General features: G+C 42.1%; 1 protein-coding gene across 2 annotated transcripts in view; it reads right to left on the bottom strand.

The window, feature by feature from the left end:
- Positions 1-1,045: 1,045 nt before the first annotated feature.
- Positions 1,046-16,409, bottom strand: part of EFCAB5 (EF-hand calcium binding domain 5) — a 35,720-nt gene continuing 20,356 nt past the window's right edge. For both annotated transcript variants that reach the window (XM_033518961.1, XM_015646581.1), the window contains 13 exons: positions 14,873-14,972; positions 13,319-14,158; positions 11,996-12,210; positions 10,653-10,809; positions 8,306-8,595; positions 7,480-7,652; positions 6,522-6,747; positions 5,657-5,809; positions 4,398-4,495; positions 3,397-3,650; positions 2,827-3,056; positions 2,541-2,637; positions 1,046-1,283 (listed from right to left, as the gene is read on the bottom strand). In XM_033518961.1, the coding sequence (XP_033374852.1) occupies positions 1,156-1,283; positions 2,541-2,637; positions 2,827-3,056; positions 3,397-3,650; positions 4,398-4,495; positions 5,657-5,809; positions 6,522-6,747; positions 7,480-7,652; positions 8,306-8,595; positions 10,653-10,809; positions 11,996-12,210; positions 13,319-14,158; positions 14,873-14,972 (2,961 nt within the window). In that variant the 3' untranslated portion in view covers positions 1,046-1,155. The remainder of the gene's footprint in view (positions 1,284-2,540; positions 2,638-2,826; positions 3,057-3,396; positions 3,651-4,397; positions 4,496-5,656; positions 5,810-6,521; positions 6,748-7,479; positions 7,653-8,305; positions 8,596-10,652; positions 10,810-11,995; positions 12,211-13,318; positions 14,159-14,872; positions 14,973-16,409) is intronic.

The raw sequence follows: 16,409 nt of genomic DNA, 5'->3' as shown, positions 1-16,409 counted from the left end.
CCGGTGGTCGCCGCTCTCGGGGCCGGGGCTGAGGAGCCACGCTGGTCCCCCCAGCCATCACCGGGCTATCGCTTGTTTCCCTGTAAAGAGTGAAAGATGTGGTTAATTTCCCAAAATGTTATTTAAAAAGGTGATTCTTCCAAAAGGGATGTTACTGGAAAGATGAAATCTCACTGCAGTCAGTACAGTTGCTGTAATCTCAAGCTTTATCCCAATAAAAAAGCTTTTTGTGCTATATTAATACTGTTGGGCTTTTCTGCAAAGTGTTCATAAGAATGTTACAAAATGCTGATTAACAACTTTTATTTAAAATTATTCCTAAAAGGTCTTTTAAGGAGACTGAACCTTGAAAATTAATGCTGTATCATTTATGAGCATTGTCATTTGGGAGCCATAAAGATGTCCCTGCCTCTTGTCCCATCAGAATTAATTTTAAAAACCCATAAAACTTTGATTAAGCCTTTAAAATTCAGTAGCTATACTGGCTAAAATTCTTCCCTTTAATGTTTCTATTGCTTTTTCTTGATAATCCTGTTAGGAAAATTAATCCACAAACACCAGAGGTTTATGTCCAAAAAAAGGAGACAGAGGAGTCCTTTTACTTTATTTGAATAAAGGGAGAGGCCATGGGGCATTCTCCTGGGGTCTCTCAAATTTTTGGAGGGCACAGCCTTCCTTTTATCCTAATTCCTGGCCATATGTCCGTTCTCTCTTTCCCCATAGGCTGAGGTATTTGAGAGGTACAGACTTTGCAGAATGCCTGACACCTGTGATACCCCCTCCCAATGCATAACTCTTCTTAATTCTTGTGGAATTTTATGGTGTTTCCCCAGTGTCTCTTTCATCTTTCAGTGGAATCCACCCCATTGTTTCTGTTATTTCTCAGTGATAGCTTCATATTATCAGCACAGCCTGTTTGTAAAGACAAACCTGTCATTCCTCTCAATCCTTAACAGACTCCCTATCACCTTAACTCATAATCCCTAACAGAATTAAGCCATTTTAACAACAAATACTAGTGCCTATGCAAAAAAAAAATAAATAGAAAATCAACAGCTAATTTAATAAAATATATGAAACACCAGAATCACAAGGGTTAGATGAGAAATTGAGATATTTAATTAAAGGCACAGAAGAACTGGATGCCAAAAGGGGCTAAGGATGGTTTTTTCCAGTGCGTTGGCTTTTTGTGATCTCCACAAGTGCCAGGCAGGTGTGAAGCCACTGGTACAGGTATTCAGCTGGAGCAGAGTTCTGCTGCCACTCTGCTGCTTGTGGGACACCTGGAACAAAAAAACAGGTGTAAATACAACAGGGAAAGTCAAAACCATGAGGAGTGTTGCTGCAAGAACAGATCATCCCCTCAGCAGAGTTTACCCTGAATCCAGTCATTCCAGTAATGGTGATGCCTTGAAAAGCACACAGCTGTATCGTGACAGTGACCTGTCAAGTGCTGACTTTTTTTGACTATAATTTATCTTATTTTGTGGTGGGTGCCCTGTTGTAAAAAGTGGTCTGCTAAATTTTAATGCTAAACCATCACTTATGTATGGAACATATGGACAATTACCTGGTGTTAATTTTAAAGGAATTCCCGTAACTGTGAGTTATACCTGCATTCACACCTCTCATCTGACACTGCTCTCTCACAACAGGTTCCATCCTGGGAAACCAAACTTTCCTAGCACACCTGCAGTTTCCAAAGCCACATTCTTTAATCTAATTACATCAGCATCCTTAACTGTAGGAAAACTGGATGCTCTAGGCCTGTTTTGTTCTTTCCAGTGAATTAGTTTAATATATATGAGGAGAACACATGGAAATGAACTATGACTGCCTCAAGTGTTTACTCTTTATCAGCAGGCAGGGTACTGTTGATAAATATCCCCAGCTAAAGTAATAACTCTTGTCCACATTTGGCTTTTAACAGGCCTCTCAGACTGGTATTAGATCATGAAGAGAGAGCTGTCAACAAGAACAAGTAATTTCTCTTACAGAGATATTGCAAATAATAATAACAGCCTCTTGACTACTCTGGCACCAAAATAGCTCACGTTCATTAAAGGAGAGAAAGACAGACTGAGAAACAGCTCCTGTCTATGGCCTGTGAGTACATTAAGCACTTGGCAGATGGTGTTTACGAAGAGGAGGGCTCACAATGTGTGCTCCTGTTTGGAGATGGGTCAGTCCCTAGGGCAAGGCACAGAGGTCTGAAGCAGCTTTTCTTGCCAAAAGAACCCTTGTTCTTCATGCTTATTGGAGGTTTGCAATGAGATCACTTGTTCTGGAAGGCTTCAAAGCTGATTTGCTCCCCTTTCCTGAAGGCAGTGAATTTTGAGTCTAAATTTAACAGGTTGATTTCTATTGACCAAAAAAGACTGCAGATATTTAGGACCCATTATCTGTTGTTTAATCTATTGTGAAATCAAAGCTAATTTCTGAAGTAAGGCCCTTAAAAGCACTCGGCCGAGCATTGCCATTGACACAGTTTCATTGTTGAAGCGTGCCTGGTAACCTCAAAATGAGTTTATGATACTCACCAGTGATGAGGTCCAGCAGCAGCTCTGCTTTAACTTGCATGGATGAAGCAGTTGGATCAAAGCAATAAACCTCCTGAATCAAATTGTCATCAAGTTTCTGCAATGCAGAGAACAAAAACATGAGGGTGTTTGTGAAAAGCTTACAGAATGAAAAATAGATGAGAAACATATAGGAAATCTATAGGTAATTAATTATTTCACTGTCATTTCCCCCTTGGCAAATTCCACTGCATCTTCTTGGAGGAGGAAGAATAGAAAACAAACTTTCAACGATTTGAATTCTCACCAGTTTACACTGATTCCAGCTCTCAGTCTCCTCTGAGCCCTTCCAGTCTGGATGCAAAAGCAGCAGCACAGCCTTAACTACATCGTGTACCAGAGCTGGGGGTTCTGCACAGCTCTTTATTCCAGCAAAGCTCTCAGCATTGAGTTTCTGGAAACACTCACGCAGCTCCTGCAGCATGAACCGGTGGAACAGAATCCCTGCGTGCCTCACATTTGCCGCACGTTCTGCCTCTGCAATCAAAAACAAACATCTCAAGAAGCTGCTCAGAAACATCTGCTACTCAGGACTTAGATTACTAACAGTCTATGTGCTAGATCCCTAAGGGCAACAAGGTGTCTGCTTCACACTTTTGATTTCGGCACGAAGTACCTTGTGAGCCAGAATTTAAATCTGCCCATTCGGTTTATCTCTACTCTGCTAGGCTCTGAGACTTGCTAGGGAGTAGTTTATATATACCAAGGATTTTTATTTGTCTTTCCATACTTGTAGGAATGATACTTTTAATATAGTTTTACTGGGAGTCCTAATTTCACCACAAAAAACTATCTCACATATGTGTATGCACAATACCCAGCACTTGTGTTGGTTGTGTTTCCTCTAGAGACCTCTGCAGGATCTCTGAGCAGGCAGCTTGGGCCATCTTCAGCATTTTCTGCAGGTCTTTCTGTTCCTGGCGTGGTAATTTCTTGTGCTGTCCAATGCTGATATCAAATATGCCAAGAGTTTTCCTTGATAGGTCGTGAAGAGGTACTGCAATATGGTGTTCTCCATAGACAGAAGTGAGAGTGACCTCTGAACTGTCTGTACACTTGAACAGGTAATCTCTGAAATGAAATGTGCTAGGATTTACCATCCTGGTTTGTTTTGGTGATTTACTTAGTGTATTTAAGATTACATTTATCTCTTATTGTTAAAATAAAGGTATTATATTATTGAATTATAGTTTGTTTGCTTGAACTGAAATTTGCACAGAGTAAAGTATCATTCAAGGCATGTACACAAAGGAAATAAATAGCATTGTGAACACAATATTGCTCGGCCAAGGTAATTGCTGAAAATAATGAGAATTTAACAATTCTTGATTTAAAAGCAGTTTGCTGTTTCTAACTGCATTGATGTTTGTTCTGGACAGTTTTATGAAAAGTAAAACAGCAAATAGCTGTTCAAACTTTGACAGCAAGGATGATATGCTTAAAAGACAAATCTGTGGGGATCTTGGCAGTGGAAGGAAACGGAGAATTGAAGGAAATAGGACTAGTATGTCTAGGAAAAAATACAGATTATTCTGAAAAGCAAAATGGTTTAGTGTAAGCTATAATCCTGCAAACCTTGACAGCTGGTAAGCATTAAGTCAGAAGTTTTTGCAGTCTAAAATCGAAGAGAAAATACTCCTCTGCCATTCACAGTTCAGTGCCATGTGCACACACACCAGAAACCTTGATAGTGAGAGATATATACCCAGACACTCTCAGGGCTGCAGTACCAGGGGATTCATGTGATGTGGCTCAACCTGATGCAGGTTGAGTCAAGGAGCAGAGGGGACCAGTCCCATTGCAGGTGCTGGAGCCTACCTGAGGAGGTCGTCGTTTCTGAGGAGAACAACAGGAGAGCTGTGGATTTCCTTTTGTCCTGTGTTATCTGTAGTGATCACCCTGCACAGAGCATAGTTCTGCCAGAGAGAAAAGAAAGGTTTAGCTGCATCCAAGAAAGGAACAGATATTTTGAAGTGTGGAGAGAGAGGAAATGGTTTCTTATAGAAAACTCCCAGGTACATTCAGTAGCAATGAGATTGTTTAAAGACATCTTCCAACACAGCTTAGTTTTATTCCCAGAGATGGGTGAAGAATTTGCCCTGGACCTCCCTTTGCCGGACTATTTAATCCACCCCAGGCTCCACACTGAGAAACACCCACAAGCCTAGAGGTTTCCATTCTTTTTCTCATCCTCTTGCAGTCCTTTCTCATGTCATGTTTGTGTCAGTGTGCCTTGACACATGAAAAGAACAGAGGGGAGCGAGTGACCTGGCTATCAGGCAGCTAACAAGGGAACAGTGCTGAGCCTGGAATGACAACAGAACACTGCCAACATAAACCATGGTTATGAGAGGAAGCAGCTGAATTATGACTGCAGCAGATGTCATGCAGACTTCGGGATGACATGGGATCAGTCCTAAATATTGCATATACTTTTTGTCTTCTTAACTCATTGGTACATGAAGTGACAAGCTTCCCAGGGCCCAAGTGCCTGCTGAACAACTGGAATATGTCCTGCATGGAGCAGGGCTGCCTTTACAAGCTGGCTAATTGGGAACCAGTCACTTCCTGAGCTGAATTTACATCTTGGCTGCTGACATAAGTTCAGAACAAAGAGCTAATACATTTCTGGAACATTCTCTTTTCCCTATAAAATACCATGATTTTGACAGGCAGAGGATCTCCAAAGAGACGTATTTCCCTTAGTGCAAGTCCCAGACAGCAAAGCTGGATGGATGGATGGATGGGTGTGGGGTTCTGCTCTACTGGTTGCTATGCAGCAGTGAGCACTGAAGTAGAATACTCCCTTTTCATATGGAGAAAGGGTTATACTAGCAGTGCTCTTGAATTCTTTTACATGGGAGGATGAAAAGAATGAAGAGGGAGCTCCTTTACAGAGGGAATCTTCCTTCTCTACCTTTGTAGCCCTTGTGTTGCATGAGCAGGCACAAGAATCTTGTGTGGGCTTCAGCTTTAATGATAAAACCACTGGAAAAAACCAGACAGCTGGAGATGGCACTTCCTCTCTAAAGCAGCCTTTCAGTCCCTGAAAATTACAGACCTTTTCTCTGCAGTACCTTGTCTTTGCCAGGTGTCACCAGATAGGTTGTGACAGTGTGGATGCTGGGTGTCCTGGGATACAACCAGTCCAGAGCAGTGACAGCCACTTGAAGGACATTTTCCCGCATGCAGATGTGGTGGTAGGCTTTGCTGAATGCATGGCAAACTCCCTGTGAAAGCAGAATCCTCCAAGTGAGCCAGACAATTCCACACAATTTGGGAGAAAAAAGCTCCCATGTTGTAACAAATGTTCATGTTGTAACAAATTGATTTAATCAGAATTTGTAAAGTGGAAAAGTGACTGTGAAATGTCCCTTATCAAATAATGCCCTGAAGTACTCAGTACCTGGTCACAGCCAAGTCCTTAAGGAGACAAAGATGATTTTTAGTGGGAATAGCCAAACAGATAGGTAAGGTTGGCTTGCTGTTCTCCATGCTGCCCAGGTGATGCATCCACAGTGAAGCTGATCCCAAAGAGCATCCCAAAGAAATTTGGGTGGTTGTCACTTAGAATTATTCCACCACGTAAAAAGTAAAGTTTCATGTCATATTATAGAAATGAACACAAACATGAGATTGAGAGTTTCAAGAAATAAAAGCTGCAATCTTTGGACTTTGCACAAAAGGTCAATTAACGTCCTAGTCGGGAGAAGATTAAATAAATTATTGATGAAGTGATACCTCTTAATAAATTTCAGATAAGATGCTAATCAGCAGGGTACTGATAAGGTGCTGTTCTTACACCACTTTCACCATATACTGCAGAAGGGGACCCACCAATATTTTTTTAGTTGTACATCTTACATTTACTAAGAACAAATATGTAAAATTCACAAGTCTTTTGCAGGTTGGAGTAACAAACTGCTTCCTGATGGTGCCCACCTCGTAGAAAGTGATCTCATGGGTCAGGAAGATGGACTTCTGACTCTGGTCCTGAAGAGTGTCAAGTCCTAGAATGCCAAAAACTCTCCAATGAGCATCATACAGGGGCAGCACCAGGAGTGAACCTCTCCTCTCCTCCTTTCGGTCAGGGTTCCAGAAATGAATGTTTCCATGGTGCTGAACTCTTGGAACATAGATTGGCTTTCCCTGATCAACGGCTGCAAAGCTAAAATATAAATTTATGAGGAAGTTTGTCAGGAGGAACTGAAAACCTTTAGTGAAACAGTAAATACTGCAGCTTTGAGCTCTCCCTGTTTTTTGGCATTAGAGAAGGAAAGTGTGAGCTCCATACCCTGACCACACTCAGCAATACCACATTTACCACTTGCATCCCAAAGGCAGTGCTAATAAAGAGGCACTTTTCATCCTTAGGACATTGTAAAAACATCAGCTAATGAATGGAATGAAAAGGAATACAGAAGCAAGTGGCAGTTACATTTAATAGGTTAGAGGCAGCAATGTTTAAAGAGACAAATATGTCTGGCTTTTGGAAATGACAAGCAAAGAAGCATGAAAGCTGTTTATAGTGTAAACACTAGGGGAGGAAAGGCATTGTTCTCAAAAATATCCTGTGGATATAAACTGGCATAACAGAATTAATTTTTAAAGAAGAAAATGTAGGCCCAATGCCTCAGACATTTGCTAAAGGATGAGATTTATTAGACTGTGAGCTAATCTCCCCAAGGAAAGGAGTGAAATCCCAAACAGAACAGTTCTAAGCAGACCATGCAGCGTATAAGGACATGTATAGGATATTGGATCATTCCACAACAGTCTCTTGGGTGATTTCCTCTCTAGAGTACTCCATCAACTGCAGTTTCCTGTGCATCCCAAACACTGCCCCATACATTCCAAACAGTCTAGAGAAAATGAAACAGGTATTTGCAGCTTTTCTTACCTGACTCCTTTCATGTCTCTGTGCAGTACTTGGTTTAGGACATAGGGAGCATCATCTGCGGTACAGGCCACGTAGCGCAGGACAGCCTGGCCCTGCTCTGGGGAGAGCCTGTTCTCTTCCAAAAGGGCAATATATGCACTGATCCTCTTGTTATCCCCATGGGCTTCCATGTCCTAGCAACAAAATGTTCCCCATTACAGTCTGTACATTAGCCACTGGCACTTATTTAATGGACTTAGCACTTGTTTAATTTTTGCTGAGATGCTGCTCTGGGTGGCTGAGTTTGTGTGTTATCAACCCCATGACGTGGCTGTGTCTCTGCTGTGGCCGTGTCTGCCCAGTGCACTCTGTGACAAGCACAAACATTGGTATTTTGATTGGAAAGGGAAACTGATTTCCTTTTTCCTGGTGCTAATGGGGAGGAGTAAATAGAAAAAGAATCCCTAATTATAATCTGCGCCTAAGAAAAAGCCATATGGATTTATTTTCCAATAGGAGATTCTTTTAAGAAAAAAACAAGTGCCAGAGTTGCCACATTTACAAACCCAGACAATACTGCAAGAACACTTCAGCTACACTGAGAGAAGTTTGATTTTCAGGAGGGCTTTAATGGTGAGGAAAACCAGCTAAAGTTGCAGCTGTAAATTAAAAATGAAAATATTTTCACTACAAATTAAGCATCTTTGTCCCAAACTGACTCTGGTGTGTTTCATTTCAGAAGCTCCAAAACTATGAATATGGATTTCTGACCTGAGTCAGCTCTTCCATAAGGGAGACAAAATTATCCATGAGATTCTTTCAGTACTGGCAGAGCAAGGATGCCTACCTGGGTCAGAGCCTTAATCACTGCTTTGTACACTGGTTCCATGCTTGTTCCGCCCGTCTCAGCCGCTTGCTGGATATCCTGCAGCCATTTCCTCCTGGCTGAGCTTTGCAAGCTCTTGGTGTGACTTTGTTCCACACTTGTGGTCAGGAATCTCACCAAGTTATCAATAGTTTCATCCTCATTGCCAGTGAACTTGGAAGCAATTAACTCAAGGAAAGTCTGGAATGCCTTTGGGGATAGCTTCCCCACTTTACTGAGCTGTGGGTATTGGGAGCAAAGCTGTTCCTTTGCTAGTAGAAAAAATAGAAAATAAGACAGGGAAAAATCTAGTTGATTAATCAGTTTTTCAAAATACAAATCAAGACCTAAACAGGGTTTGGGTTGGAGTCCATTCAGCCCATCCTTCTAGGTTTCTTTCAGCTATCTTTCCTACGTGGCAGTGGTCACACTGGCAGGTAGTCTCCAGTTTCCAGACTGGACGCATCCTTTTCTCTAGATGCCTGCTTCCCTCCTATGAGCAAGAATCCCTCACAGCCCTGGTGTCTCCCCTGGTGCTGCTGAACTCTGCAGCCGGTCTGTCAGAGCTGTCCCAGCGCGGCGCAGGCTGTGCCCAGCCCCGGCTCTGGGCTCACGGGGGTGCTCTTGCCCAGCCGGAGGAACGTGCAGGCGCTGCCTGACTCCCGCAGCCTCTGGTTCACGGCGCCTGTGGAACTGATGTTTCCATCATTTTTTCTGCATCCCGTTCTCAAATCCTGCTGGACCCGAAGATGTCCCTGTTCATGGCAGGGTGTTGGACTAGATGATCTTTACAGGTGCCTTCCTACCCAAACCATCTTATCATCATGATCACAGATTTTAGCTGAAGAATTAGCAAGTACTAATTTGGCCCCAGTCATGGTGGGGCCATGATGCTTAATGCTGTCTTATCCAGCCCATCATATAAGGAAGTTCAGTATTCTAATTTAATTCTGATTTTCTGATAGAACTGGGATGGAGAAGCTTTTGATAATATAAAATGTTTGGACTTTTACCTCTACTTTCTCCTCACTTTGAAGAAAGGGATGCAGAAAAAATACACATGAAGTTGAATGTGGTATGATCACTTCCTTCACTACTGAGCCACAGCATAGTAAATTATTTTCCCCTTTATAGCTAATGTTACACTTTTTACTTGCAAGGACAATCAAATAATTCTACTCACTTTTTACTCTGTGTTTCCATTTAGGAGAAGTTCAATGTCTGTGAACCCTTCCCCTAAACCTGCTTGTTCCACATCCTTGAGAGATTAGGTTGAGGCTGCTAGAAATAGTTCATGTTTCTGGTAGGTGGTATTGATTTTGCTATGCTCCATTTCTGTTTATTTGTCCTTTAGTTTATGAGCCCTTCATGGAAGGGACTGTGTCCTTCCATATTTCCATGGTATGTTCTGGCATGCTTTGAATACAAGAGAGCAGTGAGCTGCTCTCCTGGCTGGACAGCCTGGAGATGATTAACTGTGACATGCTGGTGTGCTCCCCACCTCACCAGCTGCCTCCAGTAAGCTAAAGGATAAAGAGATTTTGGTGGTTTCCAGAGTGAGCCATTTTTAGTGATTTGCAGCAGAACAAGCAGCATGAAGACAAGCATGGAGATGAAAAAACCAGTCCTTTCCACCCAAGCACGTATGCAGACATGTTCTTAATTGCTAATACAGTGTTTCAGAGCACTTTATGCCCACATGTTAATATGTATGAGGCTGTCAGACAGGTTCAGGTGAACCTGCAGCACTTCTGCTGGACCCAAGTCTTTCCTATCAGGACCAAATTTGCTAAGTTTATGCAATGAAATAACCAACAGAGACGTGATACTCGAAGCTGCTCTGTAATTCATGAGAGCTGTGCGACAGTGTGGATAACTTCAGGCTATTTGAGATCCATAAGAAAAGCTGTTCTCTCCTGTGAAGTACATTCCTGCTGGAAATGGAGTAAAATGTATCTATTAAAAATAGCTGGATAACACAGATGGACTGGACTAAAAGTGCAAACATGTCTTCAGGTTTTATGTGTGTTTTTTCACTGCCATATCACAAGTATACATTGCATGTTACTGCTGAAATAATTTTTCAACTCATCCCAGTGTCATTAAAACATTGGGCTACTTCTCTGCCTGGAAATTTTGCACAGGAGAAAGGAATGGAGCAATGCATTAACAAATAGGCCTGGGTAACTGGGTTCCTTTCCATTTTACACCTCATACTGCTTATGACTGCTTGCAGAACCAAACTGGTGCTTGGAACAACTTCATAGACCCTGTCACTGTGAATGGTTGAAGGCCTCCTTGTTCTCACAGAGCAGAGATTATTCCTTACCTTTCATCAAGGCCTCTTTTCCCACGTCTCCCTTGAATGTGCTCAGAACAGCAACCACGTCTTCCAGGTCTAGAGACCCACATGCATTGCTGTCCCACTTTTCAAAAAGTGCCTCCAAAAGCTGTTTCCTTTGGGCCATGTGGGCCATGTGGTGAGCCTGCAACAGAGGAACAGTTGGTGTTTGGTAACTCCTGGACATCAATGCTGGACACTACACAGATGAGGATACTACACAAGTGTGGACACACTCTGCATGGTTGAACCAATCACATCATTCCTATGGTCCAGCCCAAATCTGTACGTACACGGCTCAGGCCTAGAGATGAATCACTAACCCTGGGAGATAACTTAGAAACACTAAACCCAGGTGACAGTTCAATTTACCAGGCAGGACCAGCACTGCAGAGAGTTATTTCACAGTGGACAAATGAAGAAGGTGCAGGATTTAAGATGAGGTCAGCTCAGGTAAGTGCAAGTTTCCCAGAACACAAATGTCTCCCCAGCAAGAGCTAACCACAGCCTTGTCTGTGACACCCTGGGATGTGACAGTTCATTTTTCTGTACAGTTATTTTGCTGGTGCTGCCCTGAAGTGTGTGGGCTCCAAGCAAATGCATGTTACCATTTGTCCACTAAACCCAGCACAGAGGGATAACTGGCTGGAGCAGAACTCTCTCAAAGGCCAAACTACTGGCACTGTGTGCTGTGTTCAGTGAAGACTATGGAGCCGTCAGATCCAATATCTCATTCAAATTAGGTCAGCAGCACAGAGGGAAACCAGAAAGGAGAACACAGCTAGAGAAATGCACCACAAAACAGACCTGAAGTGATATGAGGCACCCTGATGCTGAGCATGAGGAAGGGGAATATTTTCTTTCCAACACATGGCAAGAACACCTTGCCACTTAAATGCAAAGAAACTCATGCACATTCACATCCAGCCATGCACATAGCAAACCCAAACATCCACAACCTCCTATGAACATGCCAGTGCAGTAGGTCAGAGATCAGGTTCTTGGCTATTATAAAGGTGAATAAGCAGAATGGAATGTTTTGGGCTCTTTCACAATTAAATATCAACTGTTGTCTCACTGACTCCGGCTCTAGGACAGACAGACAACCTCTTACAGGATGAGTCTGTCATCACTTCCAGAGCTGAGGGCTAGGGAGGGAGCATCTATATGAAAACAAAGGGGTAAAAGGTCTCATGAAGGAACAGAGGATGTGAGGCTGCAAGTGGAGAGCTCTGCCAGCATCAGATTAACAGTTGACTTTGTTAAGTGTCTGTGGGCATTTGCTTGGTTTTTGTTTGGACATGGGATCAGCAAAACTTATCAATATTTACTTTTTCTAGTTGTTTCATTTTTTCCTCTTCTGTCTGTTTGTATTCTCCTTTGATAAATGCAGCAAGCCTCTTCACAGTAGGCAGAGGAATGTCTTCACCAACGAAATTGTCCATGAGCTGTACAAACTGTGTCAGGGTGAGGCAGCTTGCAGCAAAGGAACTCTTAGTACAAGAATCCTTAGAGTTCTGAATCTCTGCCACACTGGGACCTGAGTCTGAAAGACAGAAAGCACAACGTGTCACAAGAAGCCAAGTGCTGCCCTAAAGCCAACCACGTGGCAGATATCAACACAGCCCTCAATCCTGCACTTCCTATCCAGGGAAATTACGGCTGAATACAGACTGACTCCATGCTGAGTAAATGCCTTAATCTGCTTATACTGTTCTAATAGTAGCTCTGCAGATCCAGTCTGGCATGGATGCCATCCTCCAGCCAGGTCAAACCCTGACTACAGGTGAGCTGGAATTGCTGTTACTCAGCAGGGGGCTGTCTGAGACAAAGACCTCATTGAGGGACTGCTGTCCCAGACAAAAAGGATGCACATCCAAGGACTGACTGAAGGACAGGGTAGTGCTGTGCACTGGAAGTTACCACAGAAAGCTGTAGGTACCAGGGGGCTGTACCATCAGCTTTACAACCCTTGACATAATGCAAATGTCGCTGGATTGCTCAGACAATGTAGACCCAGTTCTTGTAGGGTTCTAAACCATGAGACATAAGAGTGTTCACAGAGTGCTAGCAAGGAGGTTGGCCCTTCTAGGATGTTTAAGAAAATGCCTCTTTGAAACACAGTTGGCTGATCACAGCCTTCCTAGAACAAAGGCCTTTGTAGACAATGAAGTAGGATCATCCTTTGAAAACACAGTGAGAGATTAAAATAAAAGGCTCCTGCTAGATGATCTCATAGCACATCTCCCTATTGGCAGTCAGTCTAAAAGTTATTTAAGTAATTTCTAGATTTAATGTGCTCAGGTTCCTGTCTTGCTATAGTAATATTACAGAGTGAAACAGAACATAAAGTTTCTCCTTATTATAAAAATGCTGCTGCTTCACAAAGTCCCTACTTGAATTAAAATGTCTGCTCAGCACCTTGAATACAGGTCACCAGCAAAGTGACTCACCTGCCATCCTATGAGAGGAATAATCTCTGAAACCTTAGCAGAAAACAGTGTGCTGAGAAGATGGCAATGCTTATGGTCTTCTCTACTCAGAAATTACTCACATGGTTTTGAAATGGATTTAAAACATCCTGTAGTTAAACCAGTCCAAATATATACACTGAAAATTATTCAGGTCTGTCAGAAAAAAGGAAAACACTTTACCTTTACCCTGGCCATGCAAGAGCTCCTCATCCTGCAGTCTTGTCTCTGAGGCTGGCTGTTGGTCAGACTGGTTCTCATTGCTTGCAGGTGTTTCTTTCACAGCCTCTGCAGCTGGAGCATCCTGTTGGGTATCAGTGACATCTGTGTCCATCGTGGCTCTGTCTCCTGAGGCCGTGGTTGTAGCTTCAGGTGCTGTCTCTGTAACTCCACTGTCCTCTTGACTAACTTGCTCTTCTGATCCAGGTTCTCTGGCTGAGGTACAATCTCCTTCTGGTTTTGTTTCCATCTCAGGCTCTCTGCCCAGGATGGATTCCTCTGGTTTTCCAGATCCAGGTTCTCCATCTGTAGTGACAATGCTTCCAGCAGAGGCTGATCCTGGGAGAGCTTCGTCCTGTCTGTCTACAGTTCCAGGCTCAGCTTCCCTCTCAGTTTTGGTATCTTCATGAGATTCGGTGTCCTCACAGGATTTCTCATTGTGGATGGTATTTCCATCCAAATCAGTAGCTTCAAGGCCAGTGGTTTCCACTGCTGACACAGCATCCTCACCTTGCTTGCTCTCTTCAGCACCACTTGGCTCTGCTCCTTCATTTTCCTCCTTGGAAATTCCTCCAGTTTCAGCTTCGCTCGTGCTCATTTCTTCAACTCCCTCTGCAACACTGGTGCTCATTCTGTCAGTCCCTTGGCTATCATCATCTACAGGTTCATTTCCTAAAATCTCTCCCTCAGAAATTTCTGTTTGAGACAAGACCAAATTTTCACTGAGTTCCTCACAAACCTCCTGGTCACCAAGGCTTCCCCAGAAATCCATAAGATTAATATCTTGCAGCTCAATTATTGGCCCTAAAACAGAAAAAAATATGCGTAAGCTGATAGTTTGCACTGGTTTTGTGTTCTCTAGTATTGCACTAGAAAATTTAAACAAAAAGAGTAATGCCAAGGAAATGCAAACTACTAGAAAGTGTCTTCTGCAAAGACACATCTCAGGAACACAAAACTTCAGCGTAGTGTCTTTGCCTGTAGAGCTCTGCACTTCTGGCTATGTATTAGACATGACACTACTTTTCCTTTGAAATAAATATTTCATCATTCTCTACACTAAGAAGGAAAGAAGGAAAGATTCGCCTTGCATTTGATCTCAGCAATTAATTAATGTCTAATATCTTTAAAATATTTTACTTTCATGCAGATGATTCCCTGCATTTTTTTCTTTTTCTTTCTGGAGGTATTTTAGTGCAAACACAAAATTAACTTCTAATATGCCCAGTACGAAAGAACAATTGTTTCAGAAAGAGCCTTTCTTTAATTCCATTTCCCAAAAAGTACTTCAAAATTTTGTAGCAAGGAAAACTTATGGATGCCAAAGCATTTCGGAACATTGCATCACATTTTGCAAAACATGCTTGCAAATTCTGGTGTATAGGTCACAGCACTCATTTGGGTCCTTTTTTTGGGCTCTGTTCATTTCTGGTAACACTTATAAAATGTATATGAACCATCAAGCCTTGTGTGGAATCCCAATGTTTTAACCACAACTGAAACATCCCATGTGCTTACATTCTCTGGGGTTCCAAAATTCCCCCTCATCAGTCACAGGGCTTCTGTCGTAGAAGTCTCTCAGCAGGGCCAGTATTTTTTGTCTATCCAAGGCACCAACCTAGACAAAAAAATAACAATTATTGGGTTTTTCCTGTGATTCTTGTGACTTACATCAACATCTGTAGCACTACAAAGGCACCATTAGCCAAGAATTACCTGTGACTGGTAATTATCCATTACCAGAACATCACTACAAATTTCAAAGAAGTTAATTTATTTCACAGAGGCAAAAATTTCTTCTGGGCTGAGCTGTAACTCCCCACACATATTACTTTGCAGGCTCTTCCTCTTCTATGTCCTTGACAAATTACAGTGAGATAATTGTAACTGTTCTGCCAAAGGAGTTTTTCGTGTGAAGATCAAAGCTTCAAAATTTCATACTCTCAAGACAGATATTGATTGCCTGACAGTACCATGGAAGAATTTTCATGTATTATGGATTGTGCTGTGTTACCTTAGTGACTGCACATTGTAGTTTGGTTTTGTGCCCTGCCATCTCCTTTGAAGTGTGATGTATTGGCCTGGAAACATAATTAGTCCAAAAATCTGAGCTATTATGACAACTTCCCTAATTTCCTTTAAAAATTCATAGACATTTGACCACAGAGGTGAGAGGTATCAGCAGTTCTAGTGCAGAGGAAGGTGCAGAGTTTATTAAATCCTTGTTGCTCAGCGTGAGTGTACACAGACGATAAACCCAGGAAAAGGTAATGCAATGGGTCATTTCCAATCAGGAAATTGTGGGGTTTAAAAAGTAAAGCAAACCTAAACGATTGCAAGTTTTCCATTTTATGATGTATTCCTGTTGTCATTATTTAAACACCACCTTTGTAATCTCCCTCCCATTAGTGAAATAAAGTAGTTAATTAGGAAACAGATTTACTTAAGTTCATCATTTGTAGTGAGTAGCTTTCCATCTGAATTATTGATTTACTTTTCACATTTTTTTCTTAGTTTAAAACCTTCAAAATGTAAAATTCACCAGGCTTTTAATTCCTTGTGAACTTTGTCTGCCCTTAGACTAAAGAAATAAAGGAAGAACTTTGCTGCTCTTTTCTGGAAATTAGCTCAAGATGACTGCATTGTTTATAACCTGAAACTGTACTTCTTGGCACCAATAGTAAAAAACAGAGGATTTGGAAACAACCCAGAGATACACATCTCACCTACTGGTGAAGTTAATGTTGGAACTAAGTGAACACATCACATTTGCTGGTACTGCAGCACCTTCCTCTACAGGGAAGAGGTTTTGCCAGTTCTGCAGAAAGGACCAGAACTGAAACATAAGAAGCCATCTGGTCCAATTTTAGTGCTTCAGACCCTGGAATTTAATTCCTGCTGGTAAAAAAATGCTGGAAACCAGGGTTGAATTTCAGATACGGATGGGTTTGGAACAACATATGTCATCACAGAATTCTGTCTCTAAACTTACAAGATGTAGGTCCTGATTCCCAGTATCTTCTGACATTAACATACAGATACCTTGCACATCCCT

Source organism: Parus major, chromosome 19, assembly GCF_001522545.3.
Source record: "Parus major isolate Abel chromosome 19, Parus_major1.1, whole genome shotgun sequence".
In the NCBI taxonomy this organism is placed as follows: Eukaryota; Metazoa; Chordata; class Aves; order Passeriformes; family Paridae; genus Parus; species Parus major.
Note: the sequence above shows the minus strand (reverse complement) of the source record. Positions and strands in the feature narration are given on the sequence as shown.